Source organism: Jaculus jaculus, chromosome 4, assembly GCF_020740685.1.
Source record: "Jaculus jaculus isolate mJacJac1 chromosome 4, mJacJac1.mat.Y.cur, whole genome shotgun sequence".
NCBI classification, from domain to species: domain Eukaryota; kingdom Metazoa; phylum Chordata; class Mammalia; order Rodentia; family Dipodidae; genus Jaculus; species Jaculus jaculus.
Window position 1 is genome coordinate 161,571,939 of NC_059105.1, and position 22,971 is coordinate 161,594,909.

Below are 22,971 nucleotides of genomic sequence, written 5' to 3' on the forward strand. Positions count from 1 at the left end.
GAGAATGGGCGTGCCAGGGCTTCCAGCCTCTGCAAATGAACTCCAGATGTGTGCGCCCCCTTGTGCATCTGGCTAACGTGGGACCTGGGGAGCCGAGCCTCGAACCGGGGTCCTTAGGCTTCATAGGCAAGCACTTAACCGCTAAGCCATCTCTCCAGCCCATAATTCCTACTCTTGCATAAATACTCAGTGCTGTTTTTGATTGAATGTGTACAGTGTTTAGTTAAATTTTAGAATCTACCTGTATTTTGTTCCACTCAGCCTACTTGAATACTCCCATAGCAGGCAAACTCAACCCCTAGGAACACCTTTGTAGATACTCTGAGAGTCTTAAGAGCCACACCTAACATCTTAATCTCCGTCACTGAAGATATATAACATCAGATCAATTGATACTGCTAAGAATACCCAGCTAACTACAAAATCCAAGCATTAACTTAATCCAAGATGCAAAAATATATACATTGTAACACAAGAAACACCAAAAATCAAGACAATAATAAATCCACCAAAAAAGTATTAATGCATCAGAAATGACCTCCAGTGAGAACGAGTTAGAGGAAATGCCTGAGAAAGATTACAAAAGAATGATTGCAAATATGTTCAAAGAAGTCAAGGAAGAAATCAGAGGAATCAAAGAGGAAATCAAAGGAATCAAAGAGGAAATCAAAGAAATCAAAGAAGACACAAGACACCAATTTAACAAAATAAAGAAGTCAATACAAGACATAAATAAGGAAATAGAAATAATAAAGAAAAACCAGTCCGAATTACTAGCAATGAAGAACACAGTTAATGAAATAAAAAACTCTGTAGAAAATCTCACCAGTAGGATGGATGAGGGAGAGGACAGAATATCTAAGCTAGAAGAGCAGGTGGAAGATCTAATACAGTCTAACAAAGAGCAAGACAAACTTATAGAAAAGTATGAGTGGGAATTTCAAGATATTCAGGACACTATGAAAAGATTAAACATAAGAATTCAGGACATAGTAGAAGGAGAAGAATTTCACTCCAAAGGCATAGTAGGCATCCTCAACAAAATCACAGAAGAAAACTTCCCCCAAATTGGGAAAGAGGTGCCAATGCAGATACAGGAAGCCATTAGAACACCAGCCAGACAAAACCTGAAAGAACCTCTCCTCGCCATATTATAATCAAACTACCAAACACACAAACCAAAGAAAAAATATTGAAAGCAGTTAGAGAGAAAAATCAGGTTACCTATAAAGGCAAGCCCATCAGGATTACAGCAGATTACTCAACACAAACTTTTAAAGCCAGAAGGGCTTGGAGCGATATATTCCAAGTTCTGAAAGATAACAACTGTCAACCAAGGTTACTTTATCCTGCAAAGCTATCCATTCAAATAGACGGAGAAATAAGGACATTCCATGAAAAAAGCAGGCTAAAAGAGTATTTGAAGACAAAACCAGCTCTACAGAAAATACTTGAAAGAATCCTCCATGCTGAAGACAAGGCAAAGCACAAATATAAGGAACCTGGAAAAAACAAGCAATACTCAAATACTAGTTAACACAAGAGAGCAAAGGTAGAACCAGAACCACAAAAAAAAAAAAAAAAAAGGCAAACATAAACACAAACACACACCTTCAATAATATCACTTAATATCAACGGCCTCAATGCCCCAACCAAAAGACATAGGTTTGCAGACTGGATTAAAAAGCATGATCCTACAATTTGTTGTCTCCAAGAAACTCACCTTTCTACAAAGGATGGACATTATCTTAGGGTGAAAGATTGGAAAACAGTGTTTTAAGCAAATGGGCCTAGAAAACAAGCAGGGGTTGCCATCCTAATGTCTGGCAAGGTAGACTTCAGTCCAATGTTAGTCAAGAAAGATAAGGAAGGTCACTTTATATTGATTAAGGGCACACTCCAACAGGAGGACATTACAATCCTAAACATATATGCACCTAACATGGGGGCTCCCTAATTCATCAAACAAACACTATTAGAACTAAGGTCACAGATAACACCAAACACAGTGGTAGTGAGTGACTTCAACACTCCACTCTCATCAATTGACAGGTCATCCCGGGAAAAATAAACAGAGAGGCATCTGGACTGAATGAGGTCATAGAAGGAATGGACCTAACAGATATATGTGAGACATTTCATCCAAATGCTGCAGAATATACATTCTCTTCAGCAACACATGGAACATTCTCTAAAATAGACCATATATTACGACACAAAGCAAATCTTAACAAATACAGGAAAATTGGAATAATTCCTTGCAGTCTATCTGATCACAATGGAATCAAACTACAAATCAATAGCAAGAAAGGCTATAGAGCATACACAAAATCATGGAAACTAAACAATACACTACTAAATGATGAATGGGTCAATGAAGAAATCAAGAAGGAAATAAAAAAAATTATAAAGTCAAACGATAATGAGAACACAACATACCAAAATCTCTGGGACACAATGAAGGCAGTTCTAAGAGGTAAATTTATAGCTTTAAGTGCCTATATTAAGAAATTAGAAAGGTCTCAAGTAAATGACCTAATGTTTCACTTTAAAGCCTTGGAAAAAGAAGAACAAGGCAAACCAAAAATCACTAGATGGGAAGAAATAATAAAGATTACGGCAGAAATTAATAAAATAGAAACAAAAAAAAAAAATCCAGGACTAGAGAGATGGCTTAGTAGTTAAGGAGCATGCCTGCACAGCCTAAGGACCCAGGTTCGATTCTCCAGGTCCCACGTTAGCCAGATGCACATGGTGGCGCATGCGTCTGGAGGTCGTTTGCAGTAGCTAGAGGCCCTAGTGCTACTATTCTCTCTCCCTCTCTCTCTCTCTCTCTCTCTCTCTTTCTCTCTCTCTCTCTCTCTCTCTGTGTGTGTGTGTGTGTGTGTGTGCGAGTGTATGTTTCTCTGTCTCTCTCTCTCTCATAAATAAATAAAAATAAATCTTAAAAAAAACAATCCAAAGAATTAAAGAAACAAAGAGTTGGTTCTTTGAAAGGATAAACAAGATTGATAAACCCTTAGAAAATCTGACCAAAAGAAAGAGAGAAGAGACACAAATTAATAAAATTAGAGATGAAAAAGGTAACATCACAACAGATGCCAGAGAAATTCAGAAAATCATAGGAAAATACTATAAAAGCATATATTCCACAAAGTATGGAAATCTGAAAGAAATAGATGATTTCCTTGATTTATATGACCTACCTAAATTAAATCAAGATGAGATTAATTACTTAAATAGACTTATAACAAGCATGGAGATCCAAACAGTTATCAAAAATCTCCCAAGTAAAAAAAGCCCAGGCCCAGATGGATTCACTGCAGAACTTTACCAGACCTTCAAGGAAGAACTAACACCATTGCTTCTTAAGTTTTTCCAGGAAATAAAAAAGAAGGAATTCTACCAAACTCCTTCTATGAAGCCAGCATAATCCTGATACCAAAACCAGACAAATATAGAACAATAAAAGAAAATTACAGACCAATCTGAACATAGATGCAAAAATTCTCAACAAAATATTGGCAAACAGAATACAAGAATATATCAGAAAGATCATTCACCCTGACCAAGTAGGCTTTATCCCAGAGATGCAGGGATGGTTCAATATATGCAACTCTATAAATGTAATGTTATATAAATGGATTGAAGGACAAAAATCACATATCATCTCATTAGACGCAGAGAAAGCGTTTGACAAAATCCAACATCCCTTCATGATAAAAGTCCTACAGAGACTGGGAATTGAAGGAATGTATCTCAATATAATAAAGGCTATTTATGACAAGCCTACAGCCAACATATTACTAAATGGGGAAAAACTGGAAGCTTTTCAACTAAAATCAGGAACAAGAAAAGGGTGTCCACTCTCTCCACTTTTATTTAATATAGTTCTGGAAGTCATAGCTATAGAAATAAGGCAAGAGACACACATAAAAGGGATACAAATTGGAAAGGAAGAGATCAAGTTATCATTATTTGCAAATGACATGATTCTCTATATAAAGGACCCTAAAGACTCTACTAGCAAACTGTTAGAGCTGATAAAAACCTATAGCCATGTACCAGGATACAAAATAAATACACAAAAATCAGTAGCCTTCATATATGCTAACAACAAACACACAGAGGATGAAGTCAGAGAATCACTCCCATTCACAATTGCATCAAAAAAAATAAAGTACCTTGGAATAAACCTAACCAAGGAAGTAAAGAATCTCTACAATGAGAACTTTAAAACACTCAAGCGAGAAATTGCAGAAGACGCTAGGAAATGGAAAAACATCCCTTGTTCCTGGATTGGAAAAATCAATATTGTGAAAATGGCAATCTTACCAAAAGCAATCTATACATTTAATGCAATCCCCATCAGAATTCCAAAGGCATTCTTCATGGAAATAGAAAAAACAATTAAAAATTAATTTGGAATCAAAAAAAAAAACTCAAATATCTAAAAGAATACTGAACAACAAAAGTAAGGCTGATTTTAACCTATACTACAGGGTCATAGTAACAAAAACAGCATGGTACTGGCACAAAAACAGACATGTAGATCAATGGAACAGAATAGAGGACCCAGATGTAAGTCCAGGTAGCTATAGCCACCTGATATTCGATAAAACTGCTAAAAAAAATACTCATTGGAGAAAAGACAGCCTCTTCAGCAAATGGTGTTGGGAAAACTGGATATGTATCTGTAGAAGTATGAAAATAGATCCCTCTCTCTCTCCATGCACAAGAATTAAGTCCAAATGTATTAAGGACCTTAACATCAGACCAGAAACTCTAAAACTACTAGAGGAAAAAGTAGGGGAAACACTTCAACATATTGGTCTTGGCAAAGACTTTCTGAATACAACCCCAATTGCTCAGGCAATAAAAACACAGATTGATCACTGGGACCTCATGAAATTACAAAGATTTTGCACCGCAAAGGACACTGTGAATAAAGCAAAGAGGCAACCTACAGAATGGGAAAAAATCTTCGCCAGCTATATATCTGATAAAGGATTAATATCTAGGATATACAAAGAACTCAAAAAGTTAAATAATAAGGAATCAAACAAGCCAATCAAAAAATGGGCTATGGAGCTAAATAGAGAGTTCTCAAAGTAAGAAATATGAATGGCATATACGCATCTAAAAAATTTTTCTATGTCACTAGTCATCAGGGAAATGCAGATTAAAACTACATTGAGATTCCATCTCACTCCTGCAGATTGGCTACCATCATGAAAACAAATGATCATAAATGTTGGCAGGGATGTGGAAAAAGAGGAACCCTTCTACACTGTTGGTGGGAATGCAATCTGGTCCAGCCATTGTGGAAATCAGTGTGGAGGTTCCTAAAACAGCTAAAGATTGATCTACCATATGACCCAGCTATAGCACTCCTAGGCATATATCCTAAGGACTCATCTCATTTCCTTAGAAGTACATGCTCAACCATGTGTATTGCTGCTCAATTTATAATAGCTGGGAAATGGAACCAGCCTAGATGTCCCTCAACTGATGAGTGGAAAATGAAGATATGGCACATTTATTTATACAATGGAGTTCTACTCAGCGGTATAGAAAAATAAAGTTATGAAATTTGCAGAAAAATGGATGGATCTGGAAAGGATTATACTAACTTAGGTAACCCAGGCCCAGAAAGCCTCCTTCATATGTGGATCCTAGCTACAGATGATTGGACTTCTGCGTGAGAAGGAAAAAACTCAGTAGCAGAGGCCAGTAAGTTAAAAAGGAGATATAAAGGGAAGAGAAAGGAAGGGAGGAGGGTACTTAATAGGTTGGTATTGTATATATGTAAGTACAATGATTGAGATGGGGAGGGGATATGATGGAGAATGGAATTTCAAAGGGGAAAGTTGGGGGGAGGGAGGGTATTCACACAGATATTTTTTATAATCATGAAATATGTTAATAAAACTTGAGAAATAAAATAATAGAGATGAGGGCTGCAGGGATGGCTTAGCAGTTAAGGCATTTGCCTGCAAAGCCAAAGGACCCAGGTTCAATTCCCCAGGACCCATGTTAGCCAGATGCACAAGGGGGCACATGCGTCTGGAGTCCACTGGATGGTGGCCCTGATGCACCCATTCTCTCTCTTTCTCTCTTTCTCTCCCTCTTTCTGTCAAATAAATAAATAAAAATAAATTATTTTTTAAAAGAATAATAGCAATGAAATCAACTGGACAAATCATAAAAGGTCAAGAGTCAGTCTCACATTCTTTGAACATCAAAGATTCCATAAACTCTGCCCAGTAATGCCTAAAAAGACTTTAACAAATATACAAATATATTTTTTTTAGGAAGATGTCTCTACTTAAGGCTCTTCTTTCTATCAGCAAAGTGGCCATGTAGCACTGCTATCAAAAATAAAGTAAAAGTCTGATTTGGAGAAAATATAAAGCTGATTCCCCAGCTCTGAACTTTCCAAGTCATCCATCCCTGATGAAAGAGACACAGAGTTCACAGTTCATCAAGGTTTTAATTGCCTTTCATTTCTCACTTAAGAGTTCTGCAAAGATTTAACATGTCAGAGCCGTAAGATCAAATAAATAAAGCAGAGATCAAGAAACAAGACGTTGTTCCTATGTACTAACCCTATTACCTGCTTACTTTTTTTAGTTTACGATCAATAAGTGTCCAGGACAAAAGTACATCCCCACATGAGAAATCCCGGAGTTCCATTGACTACAGGCAAGACAGGTCCTTAGGCAGATGTCATCCAACTCTCCTAATAGTAGTCATGTTGGGGAAATTTGCTCTCTGGAAAAAAAAGAAAAAGGTAGGGGGAGAAAAAGAAAAGAAAAGATGAAAGGTAGAAATTTTATACTAGAAACCACTGCATTCAGGTGCAATGCATGTCTTAGAGTAACAAAAGAAAGAAGAATTGTGGGGCTAGTGGTTAATGCACTTGCCTACAATGCCAAAGGACCCAGGTTCAAGCCCCAGGGCCCATGTAAGCCAGGTGCACAAGGTGGTGCACGCATCTGCAGTTCATTTGCAGTGGCTGGAAGCCCTGGCATGCCCATTCTCTCCCTTTCTCTCTCTTTGCCTTTCTCAAATAAATTAAAATAACATAATAATATTTTAATAAAAAAGAAAGAAGAGGGCTGGAGGGATGGGTTAGCAGTTAAGGCATTTGCCTGCAAAGCCAAAGGAGCCAGGTTCGATTCCCCAGGACCCACATAAGTCAGATGCACAAAGTGACGCAGGTGTCTGGAGTTCATTTGCAGTGGCTGGAGGCCCTAGTGTGCCCATTCTCTCTCTCTCCCTCTTTCTCTGTCATATAAATAAATAAAAATTTTTTAAAAACAAGGAAGAATTGTGACCAGTGATTTTTTTATTCTCTCTAAGAGTGTATCCCTCTAAGAGGGCTCCCAGAATTCTCTATGAGTAGTTCCCTTAGGGGAACTCATTCATTACCACTCTCCATTTGTAAGATAGAACTTTTTTTTTTTTTGAGGTAGGATCTCACTCTAGCCCATAGTAACTTGGAATACACACTGTAGTCTCAGGGTGGCCTCGAACTCATGGCAATCCTCCTACCTAGGCCTTCCAAGTGCTGGGATTAAAGGCGTGCACAACCATACCCAGTATAAGATAGAATTAAAAAAAAATTGTGTGTGTGTGTGTGTGTGTGTGTGTGTGTGTGTGTGTGTGTCACACATGGGGGAGGGAGGGGTAGAGAGAATAGCCATGCCACAGCCTCTTGCCACTGCAAATGAACACCAGACATATGAAACATTTTGTGCATCTGGCTTCATATGGATGGCTGGAGAATTGAACCAGATCTGCATGCTTTGCAAACAAACACCTTTAACCACTGGGCCATCTCCCCAGCCCCTATAAGATAGAATTTTGAGACAGGTGTGGTGGCACATGCCTTTAATCCCAGACTCAGAAGGCAGGGATAGGAGGATCACCGTGAGTTTGAGGCCACCCTGAGACTACATTGTGAATTCCAGGTTAGCCCAGGCTAGAGCAAAACCCTCTCCCAAACAAAAGATAGAATTTTGATTTATTCATTTAAGTATTCATTCAACAAATACTCTGGAGAAAAATTAAAGAGAAATAAAGGAAAGGGGAAGGAATGGGAATAGCACTGGCTAGTCACTAGGAAATGGAATCAGTCCAGATGCCCATCAACTGATGATGAATGATGAAGATGTGGTTCACATACACAGTATGTGTTACTCCTTGGGAGTAACAGAAAAAGTGAAATGATTAAATGTGCAGGTAAACGAATGAACTTGGAAAGAGAAAAACCATACTAAGCAAGGCTACACAGGATCAGAAAGACAAATGCCGCATGTTCTCCCTCATAGGCGGATCCTAACACAGCACAGACTGAATTGTTCATAAATTGCAGTAAGCATCAGTAGCGTTATCAAGGAAGCTTTAATGAGGCTAGGAGGGAGAAGCAGGGAGGGACAAGAGGAAAGGAAACTTGACCGCCAGTGGAGGGACAGAATACAGGGGACAGAAGTTACTTGGAGGGCACTGTGATGCAGCATGTCCAGATCTCCTCATATTGCATCTCTTTTTCACATTTTCTGGTTTTTCAAGGTAGGGTCTTGCTCTAGCTCAGGCTGACCTGGAATTCCCTCTGTAATCTCAAACTCGCGGCAATCCTCCTACCTCTGCCTCACGAGTGCTGGGATTAAAGGTGCGTATCACCATGCCTGGCTGTCATATTCATTTTTAAGTACAAGCAACTCAAGACCTAACCCCCACTTTCTCCTTGTGAATTTCAACTTCTCGTGGTAATATATATATATATATATAAAAGAAAGCCTACATATATATATATGTATGTATATATATATATGCACACATACATGCATATATACATACATATACATATATATTTAAGAGAGAGAAAGAGGCAGGGAGAGAGAGAGAGAGAGAGACAATGGGCCCACCAGGACCTCCAGCTACTACAAATGAACTCCAGGGGCTGGAGAGATGGTTTAGCGGTTAAGCGCTTGCCTGTGAAGCATAAGGACCCTGGTTCAAGGCTCGATTCCCCAGGACCCACATTAGCCAGATGCACAAGGGGGTACACGCATCTGGAGTTTATTTGCAGCAGCTGGAAGCCCTGGTGTGCCCATTCACTCTCTCTTTCTCCCTCCTTTTTTGTCTGTCGCTCTCAAATAAATTAATAAAAAATAAATTTAAAAAAATGAACTCCAGATGCATGCACCCCCTTATGCATCTGCTGAGTCCTTTGGCTTTGCAGGCAAGTGCCTTAACCGCTAAGCCATCTTTCCAGCCCACCTCCCCTTTTTAAAATGGATGCGCAGCTCCTTCCCAACTTCTGAAGCCCTGGAACCTACCAATCACTGGTGACTTGCTTTTGTTTACCTCCTGTTAGCATTTCCCTCAACTTCTTGCTCTGACTGAAACCTGGCTCCCCTCTAAGGAAACTTCTGGGGCTCTTTCAAATGGTGCTGGTTTTCTTTGTAATAGTCACATGCTAGCAGTAGATTAATTTTCATTACAGATTTGAGATTATTTTCCCTCCTTCTGTGTATAAAACTCTAGCTTAAAACCAAATTCTTGATATGATGGATAATGGAATTTCAAAGGGGAATACTACTATGGGATATTTTTTATAATTATGGAAAATGTTAATAAAAATTGAGGAAAAAAAATTTTAAAAAAGAGTGCAGCTTCCATGCTGAACCTGATCATCAGCACAGGATGAAGGAGACAGACCCTGAGGATACTCAACACCTACCAAAGCAGAGACACAGAAGCGCCTAAGAGCTCATCACTGAAGCAGACTTAAAACTCACCCACCATGGCTCAGGGAGTTTTGCATAAGAGGGGGCGGAAAGATTGTAAGAGCCACAGGTTTGGACATCATGCCCTGAGGCATTTTCCCCCACTAAAAAATGAACGAATGTTGTTCCCACAGTGTATAAATACACCCCCATGGGGAATACCTACAACCCCACTGAGGAGGGTCCCCAGTGGAATGAGGGCAAGGGTGAGGGGGAAAAAAAGGGAACCAACACATGAAGTATCCATACAAAACATGTTGTTGGGCTGGAGAGATGGCTTATCGATTAAGACACTTGCCTGCAAAGTCTAAGGACCCAGGTTCGAGACTCCAGGTCCCACGTAAGCCAGATGCACAGGGTGGCACGTGCATGTGGAGTTCGTTTGCAGTGGCTAGAGGCCCTGGAGTGCCCATTCTCTCCCTCCCTCTTTCTCTGTCTCAAAACAAACAAATAAATAAATTCAAACTATGTTGTTAATAATAATAATAATAACAAAAAGAGAAATATCAAAGGAAAAAAAAAACTAAATTCTTTAGACTTTTACCACATCCTACCTTTCCATGTATGGTGTTCTGTTGTCCCTCTTTTTTAAATTTTTTCAATATTTCATTTTATTTTGGATTTTCAAGGTAGGGTCTCACTGTAGCTCAGGCTGACCTGGAATTCACTATGTAGTCTCAGGGTGGCCTCGAACTCACAGTGATCCTTCTACCTCTGCCTCCCAAGTGCTGGGATTAAAGACGTGCACCACCATGCCCTCAATTTTTTTATTTTTTATTTTTTGGTTGTTGTCCCTCTTCCCTCCTTCACCACTCCTTGATTTAGCTGCTACTCTGCAAACACCACATGACTAGTTCTTCATAATTTCCAACATCAGTTTCACTATCTCGTGTATACACTGCCTGAACTTCCTTCAAGCTTTGACCTTTTCTCTTCCGAGAATTGCTTTTCTACATCTTACTTTAGTCACCTCTGTGACTGGGACTTGGATTATATCATTCCCAATAACACAATCTCTCCCTTGTCTCAATTTAAAGCATCTTACTTCCCAGCCATTGCCTTTCGTCTTTCTGGTTCACTCAATTGAAGTACCCCAGCTCGACAACAGCTGTTTGATTGCCATCAGAAGCTAGAATCCTTACTACTTTGGGTGGGGGTGTGATAAGGATAGAACCTGGGGTCTTATGAATACTAGGCAAGTGTTCTACCCTTGAGACACACCTCCATCCCTCCTACTACTTTCTCACTATCCTCCCTGTGCTTTGCATCCTTCATCTTCCCTAACCTAGCTTCCATCTACTCCTTGCCTCTGCGCCCTTTTGTTATACAATCATGATAAAACCCTGGCATCTGGTTAATTATATGTCTACAGCCAAGTAGCGAAATGAGGTCGAGGGAAGACACACAATCATGCTGAGAGTTCTCACTTTTATGTATTGGTCATGAACCTCAGCAGTGCTTTGAGACTACCCAAGCAATCTACTTCATCTGATGACTTATCTTGTATGTAAACTAAAAATATTAGAAGGGCTGGAGAGATGGCTTAGGGGTTAAGACACTTGCCTGAGAAGCCTAAGGAGCCATGTTTGACTCTCCAGATCCCACGTAAGCCAGATGCTCAAAGGCGAGGTGAGTGCAAGGCCACACATGCCCACTAGGTGGCGCAAGTGTCTGAGTTCGGTTGCAGTAGCTGAGGCCCTGGTGCACCAATTCTCTCTTTCTCTCTCTCTCACTCAAATAAAATAATTAGAAGCAACAGCAGAGAATTTCAGCATACATACTATCTGCCTTTCTGTTTCTATGCTCATGTACTGCCCTTACGCATCACACTCCATCAATCTGCCTAACATGAGATTACTCAGCAATTCCTCCCTCTCTGCCTCCTCAGGTTCAGCCTCTACCAATGTCATAGTGAGATCCACATTGCTAGGATGAACATCCAAACCAGGCACAGTTTAGGAGAGGTGGAAATCAGATATGCCCCCAAACATACCTGAGGGTTTAGCCCCAGTGACACCTCCTCCAGCAAGGCAGCTGGAGACAAGCTTACAAATGTTAATAAAATACCTGAGTCTATGGGGGCCACATACATTCCGACTACCCCAATATACTCATCAACAACATTAGCTCATTAGCAAACCCACTGTTCTTTCTCCAACTTGAAAGTGGAAAATGAGACCTTTTAATTAACCCACTTGGCATACCTTTCTCTGCTACCCTGCATCAAACGACCATTATCATGCCAGAGCTCCAGTGATCCAGTGTCAGCTCCTAAAACTTGTCCATATTCCTTCCGTCAACTGCTCTGTAATCAGCCTTCATTTTTCTTGACCATTATCGGCTTTCAACGCAGTTACGCACTCCTTCCTCCCTGGAACACTTTCTTCCTCCCTCCCTCTCTCCTTCCTTCCTCCCTTCCTTCTTTCTTTTCTTCCTTCCTTGTCTCTCTCTTTCTTTCTTTCTTTATTTTTATTTTTATTTTTTTATTTTTCAAGGTAGGGTCTCACTCTAGCCCAGGCTGACCTGGAATTCACTATGTAGTCTCAGGGTGGCCTTGAACTCACGGCGATCCTCCTACCTCTGCCTCCTGAGTGCTGGGATTAAAGGCATGCGCCACCACACCCGGCTGTCTCTCTTTTCTTAAGTCCAGTTTCATGTCTCCTTTGCTACCAATGCCTTCTCATTCTCCTTCTCTGGGTTCCCTTCATCTCTGTGTACTGGAAAGGCCTGGAGCTAAGTACCCAGACTACTCGATTTATGCTACTACCCTGGCGAGTCTATCTGGCCTCATAACTTAAAATTCCATCTGTAAATTGACAATTCCCAGCTGTATGTCCCAAGCTTGAATCTCTCTCCTAATTTCACATTCAACCACCCACTCAAATGGGCATCTCTGCACTAAAGATGTTCCAAAATAAATACCAGGCCTTTCTAAACAAATGAGGATTCTACTCTTTTATTTGGCTAGAGAAAAGGCCTTAGTCATCATTGACCCTCGCTCACATTGTTTGTCTCATCTTCAACATAGTCTATTTGTCAGGGCCTGGTGTGGTGGTGCACACCTTTAATTCCAGCACTCGGGAGGCTGAGGTAAGAGGATTGCCGTGAGTTCAAGGCTACCTTGAGACTACATAGTGAATTCCAGGTCCATCTGGGCTAGAGTGAGACCCTACCTCAAAATATAAAAAAATATACACCTTTAATCCCAGCTCTCGGGAGGAGATAGGAAAATTTCCATGAGTTCGAGGCCACCCTGAGACTACATAGTGAATTCCAGGTCAACGTGGGCTACAGTGAGATCCTACCTTCAAAAAATAAAACAATAAAAGAGTAAACAAACATATTCTATTTGTCTGCCATCAAAATATATATATGTATGTATATGTATATATATATATATGTATGTATGTATTTCTACTACTAATACCCTGGACCAAGCCACCATCTTCTCTTACCTAGATTATTATAATAATCCAACTGAATACCCTGTTCCCACCCTTGCCTCTCCTGTGTCTGCCCTTAAGAATAGAAATATCCAGGCTGGAGAGATGGCTTAGCAATTATGGCATTTGCCTGCGAAGCCTAAGGACCCCAGTTTGATTCTCCAGGACCCACATAAGCCAGATGCACAAGGGGGCACATGCGTCTGGAGTTCGTTTACACTGGCTGGAGGCCCTGGTGTGCCCATTCTCCCCCGTCCCTCTCTCTCAAATAAATAAATAAAATATATTTTAAAAAGAGAATAGAAAGATCCTTACAAGACATGAGTCAGGAGCCAGGCGTGGTGATGCATGCCCTGAATTCCAGCACTCAGGAGGCAGAGGTAGGGAGGATCGCCATGAGTTCGAGGCCACCCTGAGACTACATAGTAAATTTCAGGTCAGCCTGGGCTACAGTGAGACCCTACCTTGTAAAACCAAAAAAAAAAAAAAAAAAAAAAAAAAAAAGCTAGGCGTAGTGGCATACATCTTTAATCCCAGCACTCGGGAGGCAGAGGTAGGAGGATCGCCATGAGTTCGAGGCCACCCTGAGACTAGTGAATTCCAGGTCGGCCTGGGCTAGAGTGAGATCCTACCTTGGAAAACCAAATATATATATATATGAGTCAAATCATTTCATTCCGGTGTTCAAAACCCTCCAGTGGCTTTTCATCTTTTCCTATGGTATGAGCAGAACCCCAGACCCTTACTAGAGACCTTGGAGCCTCTGCCGCTGTAACTCCGCTCTCTCTCACTAACTCTCCATTCCACCCTCTGCATCACTGTTCATTCTTAAGATCCACCTTTACCTCTAAGCTTGGCTTCTCCTTCATGTCTTTGTTTAAAAGTGGAAATTCTCGCCAGGCATGGTGGTTCACGCCTTAATTTATTTATTTTTTATTTTTTTTAAATGTTTTATTTATTTATTTATTTGAGAGCGACAGACACAGAGAGAAAGACAGGTAGAGGGAGAGAGAGAGAATGGGCGCGCCAGGGCTTCCAGCCTCTGCAAACGAACTCCAGACGCGTGCGCCCCCTTGTGCCTCTGGCTAACGTGGGACCTGGGGAACCGAGCCTCGAACCGGGGTCCTTAGGCTTCACAGGCAAGCGCTTAACCGCTAAGCCACCTCTCCAGCCCGGTTCACGCTTTTAATCCGAGCACTGGGGAGGCAGAGGCAGGAGGATCGCTGTGAGTTGGAGGCCATCCTGAGACGACATAGTGAATTCCAGGTCAGCCTGGGCTAAAAAGTGAGACCCTACCTCGAGAAACCCAAATAAATAAGTAAATAAATAAAGATAAAATAAAATGTAACCCCTCAATTAGGCTTGCTATGGATAATATTTAACATTCTAACTCTCCCCACATTGATCCTATCTTTCAATCTGCTTTATTTTTCTCTATATGACAATTTGCTTTTTGTTTTGTTTTGTTTTGTTTTTTGTTTTTCGAGGTAGGGTCTCACTCTAGCCCACGCTGACCTGGAATTCACTATGTCGTCTCAGGGTGGCCTCGAACTCACAGCGATCCTCCTACCTCTGTCTCCGGAGTGCTGGGATTAAAGGTGTGCGCCACCACGCCCGGCTGACAATTTGCTGTATTATCTAACACATGAGTGTTTTACTTTACATTGAAATGTAATATATACAGAAAAGTGGTTAAGTGTCCAGCCCATTTATCTTTCATAAACTGAATACCACCACATGGTCACCACCCAGACCAAAAAGCATATTACCAGGCTGGAGAGATGGCTTAATGGCTAAGGACTTGTCTGTGAAGCCTAAGAACTCATGTTTGACTCTCCAGATCCCATGAAAGCCAGATGTACAAGGTGACTCATGTACAAGGTCACACATGCACACAAGGTGATGCACACATCTGGAGTTCAATTGCAGCAGCTGGAGGCCCTGACATGCCAATTCTCTCTGCTCTCTCTCTCCCTTTCTTTCTCTCATAAAAAAGCATATTACGAACACGTTAGCCATCTCTTCATGTCTAATCCCTTTTGCTCCACACTCAAGGATTGTCAATGTCTCCACTCCTTACACCATAGATTAACTTTTCCTGTTTTTGTATTTCACATAAAAGGGCTTGTATAGTGAAATGCTACATATTTTAATGCTCTGTTTACTGTGTATTCCTTTCCCACTAACATCACAAAAGCTCCAAAAGCAAAAGAATTTGTTTTATTTATTGTTGCAACTCCAGCACCTAAAAGAGTATCTGGCACAGAGTGAAGTCCAGCAAATAGGTGTGGATGAATGAACTATTGAACAGATGGAAATGAGAAGGCCTTCAAGTCTGAGCCAACTCTTGAAAAAATGCACAGGAGTCTGAGGCAGACCATGAAAAGAAAGTTATTCTGAGACAGGCAAAGTCTGTATAAAGACATGGCTATGTGAAAAAATTAATAAATCTAGAAACTACAAGGGTCACAGCAAGCTCAGAAGAGTGAGCAATGGCTGTGGGCTGAGAAATAGTAGCTCCAAGGCTAGAAAAGCTGGCAGGTACCAGATCCCACAAGTCTCCCATAAATAAATACACGAAAGGAAATTAGGAAAAGTCATGCATGGGGGAGGGGAGTGTTTGGGTATTTCTAGAATAACTAAGACTCCTGAAATGTAAAGGGGATAAAAATCTGAGTTTTGGGTTGGAGGGGTGGCTTACCAGTTAAGGCGTTTGCCTGCAAAGCCAAAGGATCTCGATTCAATTCCCCAGGTCCCAAGTAAGCCAGATGCACAAGGGGGCCCATGCGTCTGGAGTTCGTTTGCAGTGGCTGGAAGCCCTGGCGTGCCCATTCTCTCTCTCTCTCTCTCTCTCTGTGTGTGTGTGTGTGTGTGTGTGTGTCTGCCTCTTTCCCTCTCTCACCTAAATAAAAATAATTTAAAGAAATAGTCTTAAGGGCTGGAGAGATGGCTTAGCAGTTAAGCGCTTGCCTGTGAAGCCTAAGGACCCCAGTTCGAGGCTCGGTTCCCCAGGTCCCACGTTAGCCAGATGCACAAGGGGGCGCACGCGTCTGGAGTTCGTTTGCAGAGGCTGGAAGCCCTGGCACGCCCATTCTCTCTCCCTCCCTCTATCTGTCTTTCTCTCTGTGTCGGTCGCTCTCAAATAAATAAATAAATAAATAAATAAAAAGAAAAATTAAAAAAAAATAGTCTTAAAAAAATCTGAGTTTCTTTGAAGTCAGCTTGTTAATAACATAGCCTTATGTCCTCAAAAGAGAGTTTGCATCCCACTGCAATGTCCAAAGACTCTAACTACTTCAAATGTGTTAAACATCTGGGGAATAAGAAAACCCCCTTTTTCTTTTTTTCTTTTTTTTCTTTGCTTTGAAAAAGGGGCCAGCTAGTATGGAAAATGTAAATGTGTGAGTCTGTCTGGCTAGCCCTGTATTACTGGACTGGGGCAAGGTGCCAGGAGCTCTGCCCTCCCAACCTGCTGGAGACAGAAGCCCATCCCCTCAGAGAAGAGGAGGGCAGAGGTGTGCTGGCTGTTCTGCCCATGTTGAAGGCTCATATCCTATACTCAGGGCTCTCTTACTTGAGTGTGGGTTGGAATCACCTAAAGGTTTGTATTCTGTAGATCATGAATTGGACCTGAGAATTTACATTTACCACGAAGCTCCAAGATGGTGCCAACATTCTGGTCTGGGCATGATGTGTGGAGGACCACTACCCTACACAGTGTCAACATCCAAAACCAGGCAAAGAGATTTTTTTTTAATTTTTTTTTGTATTTATTTATTTGAGAGCAACAGACACAGAGAGAAAGACAGATAGAGGGAGAGAGAGAGAATGGGCACGCCAGGGCTTCCAGCCACTGCAAACAAACTCCAGACGCGTGCGCCCCCTTGTGCATCTGGCTAACATGGGTCCTGGGGAACCGAGCCTCGAACCGGGGTCCTTAGGCTTCACAGGCAAGCGCTTAACCGCTAAGCCATCTCTCCAGCTCCAGGCAAAGAGATTTTTAGTGTCTCTGTTATCTTCTTTCAGAGAGATTTGATTGCTTCATTCTTATCATCTCTGAGCTTCAACCTCTGCCTATCTTAAATATTTTATTTTTATTTATTTATTTGACAGAGAAAGAGGAAGGGAGAGACAGAGAGAGAGAGAGAGAGAATGGGCATGCCAGAGCTTCCAGCCACACTGCAAAGGAACTCCAGACACGTGTGTCCCCTTGTGCATCTAGCTAACATGGGTCCTGGGGAATTGAACCTGGGTCCTTTGGCTTTGCAGGCAAACGCCTTAACCGCTAAGCCATCCCTCCAGCCCACCCTTTGCATATCTTAAATGTAGGCTTCCAGATAATGTATAAGACACTCAGACAATTTATGTTTCTGATAAGCAAAAATTATTTAGCATACAGATAGCAACTAAAAACTATTTAGCCTACAGATGACAATCTAAATATTTAAATATTGGGGTTGGAGAGATGATGAGTCAGCAGTTTAGGCGCTTGCCTGCAAAGCCTAACATCCTAGGTTCGATTCCCCAGTACTTATGTAAAAGCCAGATGCACAAAGCAGCATGTGCATCTGGACTTTATCTTTGCAGCAGCTGGAGGCTCTGGTACCAACACCCATTTTCTCTTCTCTCTCTCTCTCTCTCTCTCTCTCTGCTTGCAAATAAATAAAATAAAAGTTATGTAAAAAATTCAAATGCTGCATTTATTAGCTATCTTTTTAGTCCAATCATCTAACTTCTCGTTTTCCTCATAGAGGAAGGTACAGTGTTATAGCAATTACTTTTCAGGGCTAGGATAAGGACGTAAATAAAATAAAATAAAAACTTATAAGAAGTTCTAGGCTTGTGCTGAATGCCTGATGAGTGGCCACCATGATATTCAGCCCTGTCATATCATAAGGCATAAGGTTCATAAGGTTCACAGCAGAGAAGCAGATGCCTCACTTAACAGCCACATCTCTCCAAATGGAAGCCGTCAGCCCCTTTTGCAAGCCCCGAGAGACTCTGCCTCACCATCTTCTCTGTCTCCAGGCTACACACACATTCCCCATGCGCTCTTTAAATCCTCAAAGTGCCCGGGGAGTGCGGCATGCATGTGGTGGTCAGTAATTAAATATTAACAGGCGGTGGTGAGCGGCCCCCTGCCCACTTACTTGGGTACCTCCGGATGGCTCTGAAGGGCCGATGGTTCTCATCCGTCTCGGTTATGTAGCAGAAGTATTTCTCATGTAACTTGACCGGGTACTTGAGGACGGAGAACACTCGGTGCAGGCCGTTCATCTGCTCCTCCAGGATCTCCACGGTGCTGTGGTTGCTCAGGTTCCTCTCTCCCCGGTCCAGCCAGGTCACATTGGGCGTCAAGTACCAGCCCTTGGATGTGCACGTGACCACATCCTCTTCATCCATCTTGGCAAACTGCACCTGGGGCATTTCAGAATCTGAGTGAAAAAAAAAAAAATAACAGAACAACAATTAGCTTTTTATTTTTCTTCATATGTATATATATATATATATATATATATATATATATATATATATACACACACATATATATATATATTTCGTGTGTGTGTGTGTTTTAGCCTCAGGAGGCTCAGGCTAGCTGAAATCTTGCCCTCCGTGTTTGCATCAGCATTTACAGAGGCAACACATTTTGCGATTCGCTGCAGCTAACATTTTGGCCCAGGTACAGCAAAGGGAAAATGGACTGCAAGAAAGGTCCTACCCTCTGGATCTCACGTACTCCTCGCTCTCTTTACCTTTCTCTTAAAAATTTTTATTTACTTGAGAGAGACAGAAAGAGGAAGAGGCAGATAGAGAGAGAGGATGGGCGCCCCAGGGCCTCCAGCCACTCCCTGCAAGCAAACTCCAGATTGCGTGCGCCCCCTTGTGCATCTGGCTTAATGTGGGTACTGGGGCATCGAGCCTCAAACTGGGGTCTTCAGGCTTCATAGGCAAGCGCTTAACTGCTAAGCCATCTCTCCAGCCCTTTGCTTTTGGAATCTTCTCTTCTTACCATGAGTTCACTCAGGACTCTCGATTGATCTCTGATACCCTGCCTGAGAATCACAGAAGATAAGCAATAAAACCAGGCACCATGGCACGTGCCTTCAATCCTGGCCTTCAGTCTCAGGAAGGTGAGGCAGGAGTGCTCTGAGTTTGAAGTGAGCCTGCATTACGTAACACCATCATATATATCATATATAAATATATATATAACTAAATAAATATATATATATATCAAACAAAATGGCCAAGAAAAGATTCAACATTATCACCTTCCTCTCTCTCTCTCTCTCTCTCTCTCTCTCTCTTTCTCTTCTTTTTTTCTGCGTGTACTTTGTGTGGTATGGTGTATGTATGATGCAAATGTGTGCAGCCTGAGGACAGATAATATCTTGGTGTCCTCCCCTATCACTCATGCACTTGTTTCCTTAAGAAGGGAAACCTACAGGCTGGAGAGATGGCTTAGCGGTTAAGCGCTTGCCTGTGAAGCCTAAGGACCCTGGTTCGAGGCTCGGTTCCCCAGGACCCACGTTAGCCAGATGCACAAGGGGGCGCACGCATCTGGAGTTCGTTTGCAGTGGCTGGAAGCCCTGGCGCGCCCATTCTCAATCTCTCTCTCTCTGTCTGTCTGTCTCTCTGTCTGTCACTCTCAAATAAATAAATAAAAAATGAACAACAAAAAAAAAAAGAAGGGAAACCTAGGGGCCTGGAGCGATGGCCTAGCACTTAAAGCAGTTGACTGAGAAGCCTGAGGACCCAGGTTTGATTCTCCATGTACCTACGTGGAGCCAGATGCACACGGTAGCACATGTGTCTGGAGTTCATTTGCAGTAGCAGAGGCCCTGGCATGCCCATTCTCTCTATATATCTGCCTTTCTCTCTCTTTTTCTCTTTCAAATATATAAAGTATTTCTTTTTAAAAAAAAAAAAAAAGAAGAAGAAGAAGAAGAAGAATCTGAGTGTGGTGGCGCACACCTTTAATCCCAGCACTCAGGAGGCAGAGGTAGGAGGATCGCCATGAGTTCGAGGCCTCCCTGAGACTCCATAGTGAATTCCAGGTCCTCGAAAAACAAAAAAAAAAAAAACAAGTAAACAGAAGAGCAGCACCAATCTGATGAAGTCCTACGTGATGACTCAGGGCTCTGACTTGTGGTTTAGTGAGAATGGCCCTGACAGAGGAATAGGGAGCTGGGAGTTCTAATTCTGCACGAGTTCAGGCAATTTATTTAGGGGTTCTAGACTTCCCTTTTCTCACTGTTAAAACCTGGGCTGGCAAGCACCACATGTTCTCTCTCATATGTGGATCCTAGCTACAGATGATTGGGCTTCTGCGTGAGAAGGAAAATACTTGGTAGCAGAGGCCAGTAAGTTAAAAAGGAGACATAAAGGGAAGAGAAAGGAAGGGAGGAGGGTACTTAATAGGTTGGTATTGTATATATGTAAGTACAATGATTGAGATGGGGAGGTAATATGATGGAGAATGGAGATTCAAAGGGGAAAGTGTGGGGGGGAAGGGAGGGAATTACCTTGGGATTTTTTTTATAATCATGGAAAATGCTAATAAAAAAATAATAAGTTTTTAAAAAGTGTATGGAAAAAAAAAAAAAAAACCTGGGCTGGGCTGATGTCATTGTTCCTCCAGGATCCTTACCCTCCACAGGACTGCTCAGACAGCAGAGACCTCGAGGGGGCTGGGTCTGGCATGCAAACCCCCTTCAGGATGAGAGTGGAATGAGATGGGCTGGGAGGGGGAAGGCTGCGGAGACGACTCAGGGCGTAAGAGTGTTCGCTCTGCAAGCATGAGGCCTCAGCCAGCGTGAGTTTGATCCCCAGCACCCACACATAGCTGAGTGTGGCCAGTCACACATACCTGTACCCCAGCTGTGTGTCTAGCACAGACCAGAGAATCAGTAGAGCCTGCTGGTCGGCTAGTCTGACTGGAGGGAAAAAAAAAAAGCAGCTCCAAGTTTCCTTCCTTTTTCTCTTTCAATCTCTCCTTTTTTTTTTTTTTTTGGTTTCTCGAGGTAGGGTCTCACTCTGGTCCAGGCTGACCTGGAATTAACTCTGTAGTCTCAGGGTGGCCTTGAACTCATGGCGATCCTCCTACCTCTGCCTTCTCTCTCTCTTTTTAAGTAATATTTCATTTATTTGAGAGAAAGAGGCAAATAGATAGATAGAGAGAATGGGTGCACCAGGGCCTCCAGCCACTGTAAACCAACTCCAGACACATGTGTCATCTGGCTTATGTGGGTCCTGGGGAATCGAACCTGGGTCCTTAGGCCTCATAGGAAAGTGCCTTAACTGCTAAGCCATCCCTCCAGCCCTCTTTCTTTCTTTCTTCTTCTTTTGTTTTGTTTTGTTTTTTCGAGGTAGGGTCTCGCTCTAGCTCAGGCTGACCTGGAATTCACTATGTAGTCTCAGGGTGGCCTCGAACTCATGGCGATCCTCTTACCTCTGCCTCCCGAGCGCTGGGATTAAAGGCGTGCAATGCACTACCTACCGCCTGGCTTTCTTCTGTTTACTTGTAATGAACGGATAATGCACACAGGTACGGAGGCAGCAAACAGCAACAGTGACATCCCAAACCCCTAGTCTTATGACAGGAATAACACGACCCTAAAGCAATTTGAGTTGAAGAGCAAGTGCGAGACCACCATCAGAGAAAGCTTTAGAATTTATCCTCATGAACAGTGAGAGACAGAGCTGGACGCCACGGGCGTCCAGGAAGTCCCTTTACCTTCCACTGTTAGCTTGACTGTAATCTCTCCTCTCCCGTCTGGTGAGACAGCTGAGCACTTGTACAGAGCTTCGTCCAGGAAGTCCACGTTTCTCAGGAGCAGGGATAGGACCCCGTCAGAAATTTCTTCCTGATCCACAGAGACTCTTCCTTCGTACAAGGCATTCTGCTCCTCTAGCTGCTCTGTGTTGTTGTGAAACTGGTAGACCACCTTTGTGAAAACCTGGAAGAAGTCGTAGTACTTGTAAAAACGGAAGAAGTCTTCATCGGTGGTATCGTATTCCTCTATGAGGTCTTCCCTTTCCCAAGAGAACTCGAGGTTTTCTGTGCCGTCTATAAAGGAGAATTCACAGGAAAGGATCACATCGGTGAATGGGTGAGCACGTACCTCTTCTGTAGACGCTGAAGGTCAAAAAAGAAGCGAAATTAGCAGAGATCGTCACAGTAGCATCAGGTAGCATGACAGCAGATCAAGAAATCACACCAGCTGTTTCCAGCCAAGAAGGATTTGGCATAGGGAATTGGGACATTTTTTAATCACTGGACGGCTACAAGAGTGAACCCGGGAAGGGGGGAGGCACTGGAGAGATGGCTCAGTGGTTAAAAGTGCTTGCTTGCAAAGTCTGAGGGCCCAGGTTCAATTCCCCATTACCCATATAAAGCCAGACAAACTAAGTGGCCCATGCATCTGGAGTTCCTTGGCAGTGGCAGGAAACCCTGGCATGCCCGTTCTCTCTCTCTCTCTCTCTCTTCCTCTTTTTCAAATAAATAAATAAAATATTTTTTTACAAAAAAAAAAGAGTGAATTCAATGTTAAGCAACAGGAATATGGGCATAAAATTAGAATGAGAGAAGAAATAAGGAAAGAAAAGCTGAGTGCAGTGGCCTTAATCCCAGCACTCGGGAGGCAGAGGTAGGAGGCTCACTATGAGTTCGAGGCCAGCCTGAGGCTACATAGTGAGTTCCAGGTCAGCCTGGGCTAGAGTGAGT

The 22,971-nt window shown here is 42.2% G+C and overlaps 1 protein-coding gene across 1 annotated transcript in view; it reads right to left on the reverse strand.

Moving 5' to 3' along the window:
• Nucleotides 1–6,652: 6,652 nt before the first annotated feature.
• Nucleotides 6,653–22,971, reverse strand: part of LOC123460288 (butyrophilin subfamily 2 member A2-like) — a 44,312-nt gene continuing 27,993 nt past the window's right edge. The window contains exons 3-5 of the mRNA XM_045148468.1: nt 21,982–22,383; nt 18,392–18,676; nt 6,653–6,775 (exon numbers count right to left, since the gene is read on the reverse strand). Coding sequence (XP_045004403.1) covers nt 6,744–6,775; nt 18,392–18,676; nt 21,982–22,383 — 719 coding nt within the window. The 3' untranslated portion in view covers nt 6,653–6,743. The remainder of the gene's footprint in view (nt 6,776–18,391; nt 18,677–21,981; nt 22,384–22,971) is intronic.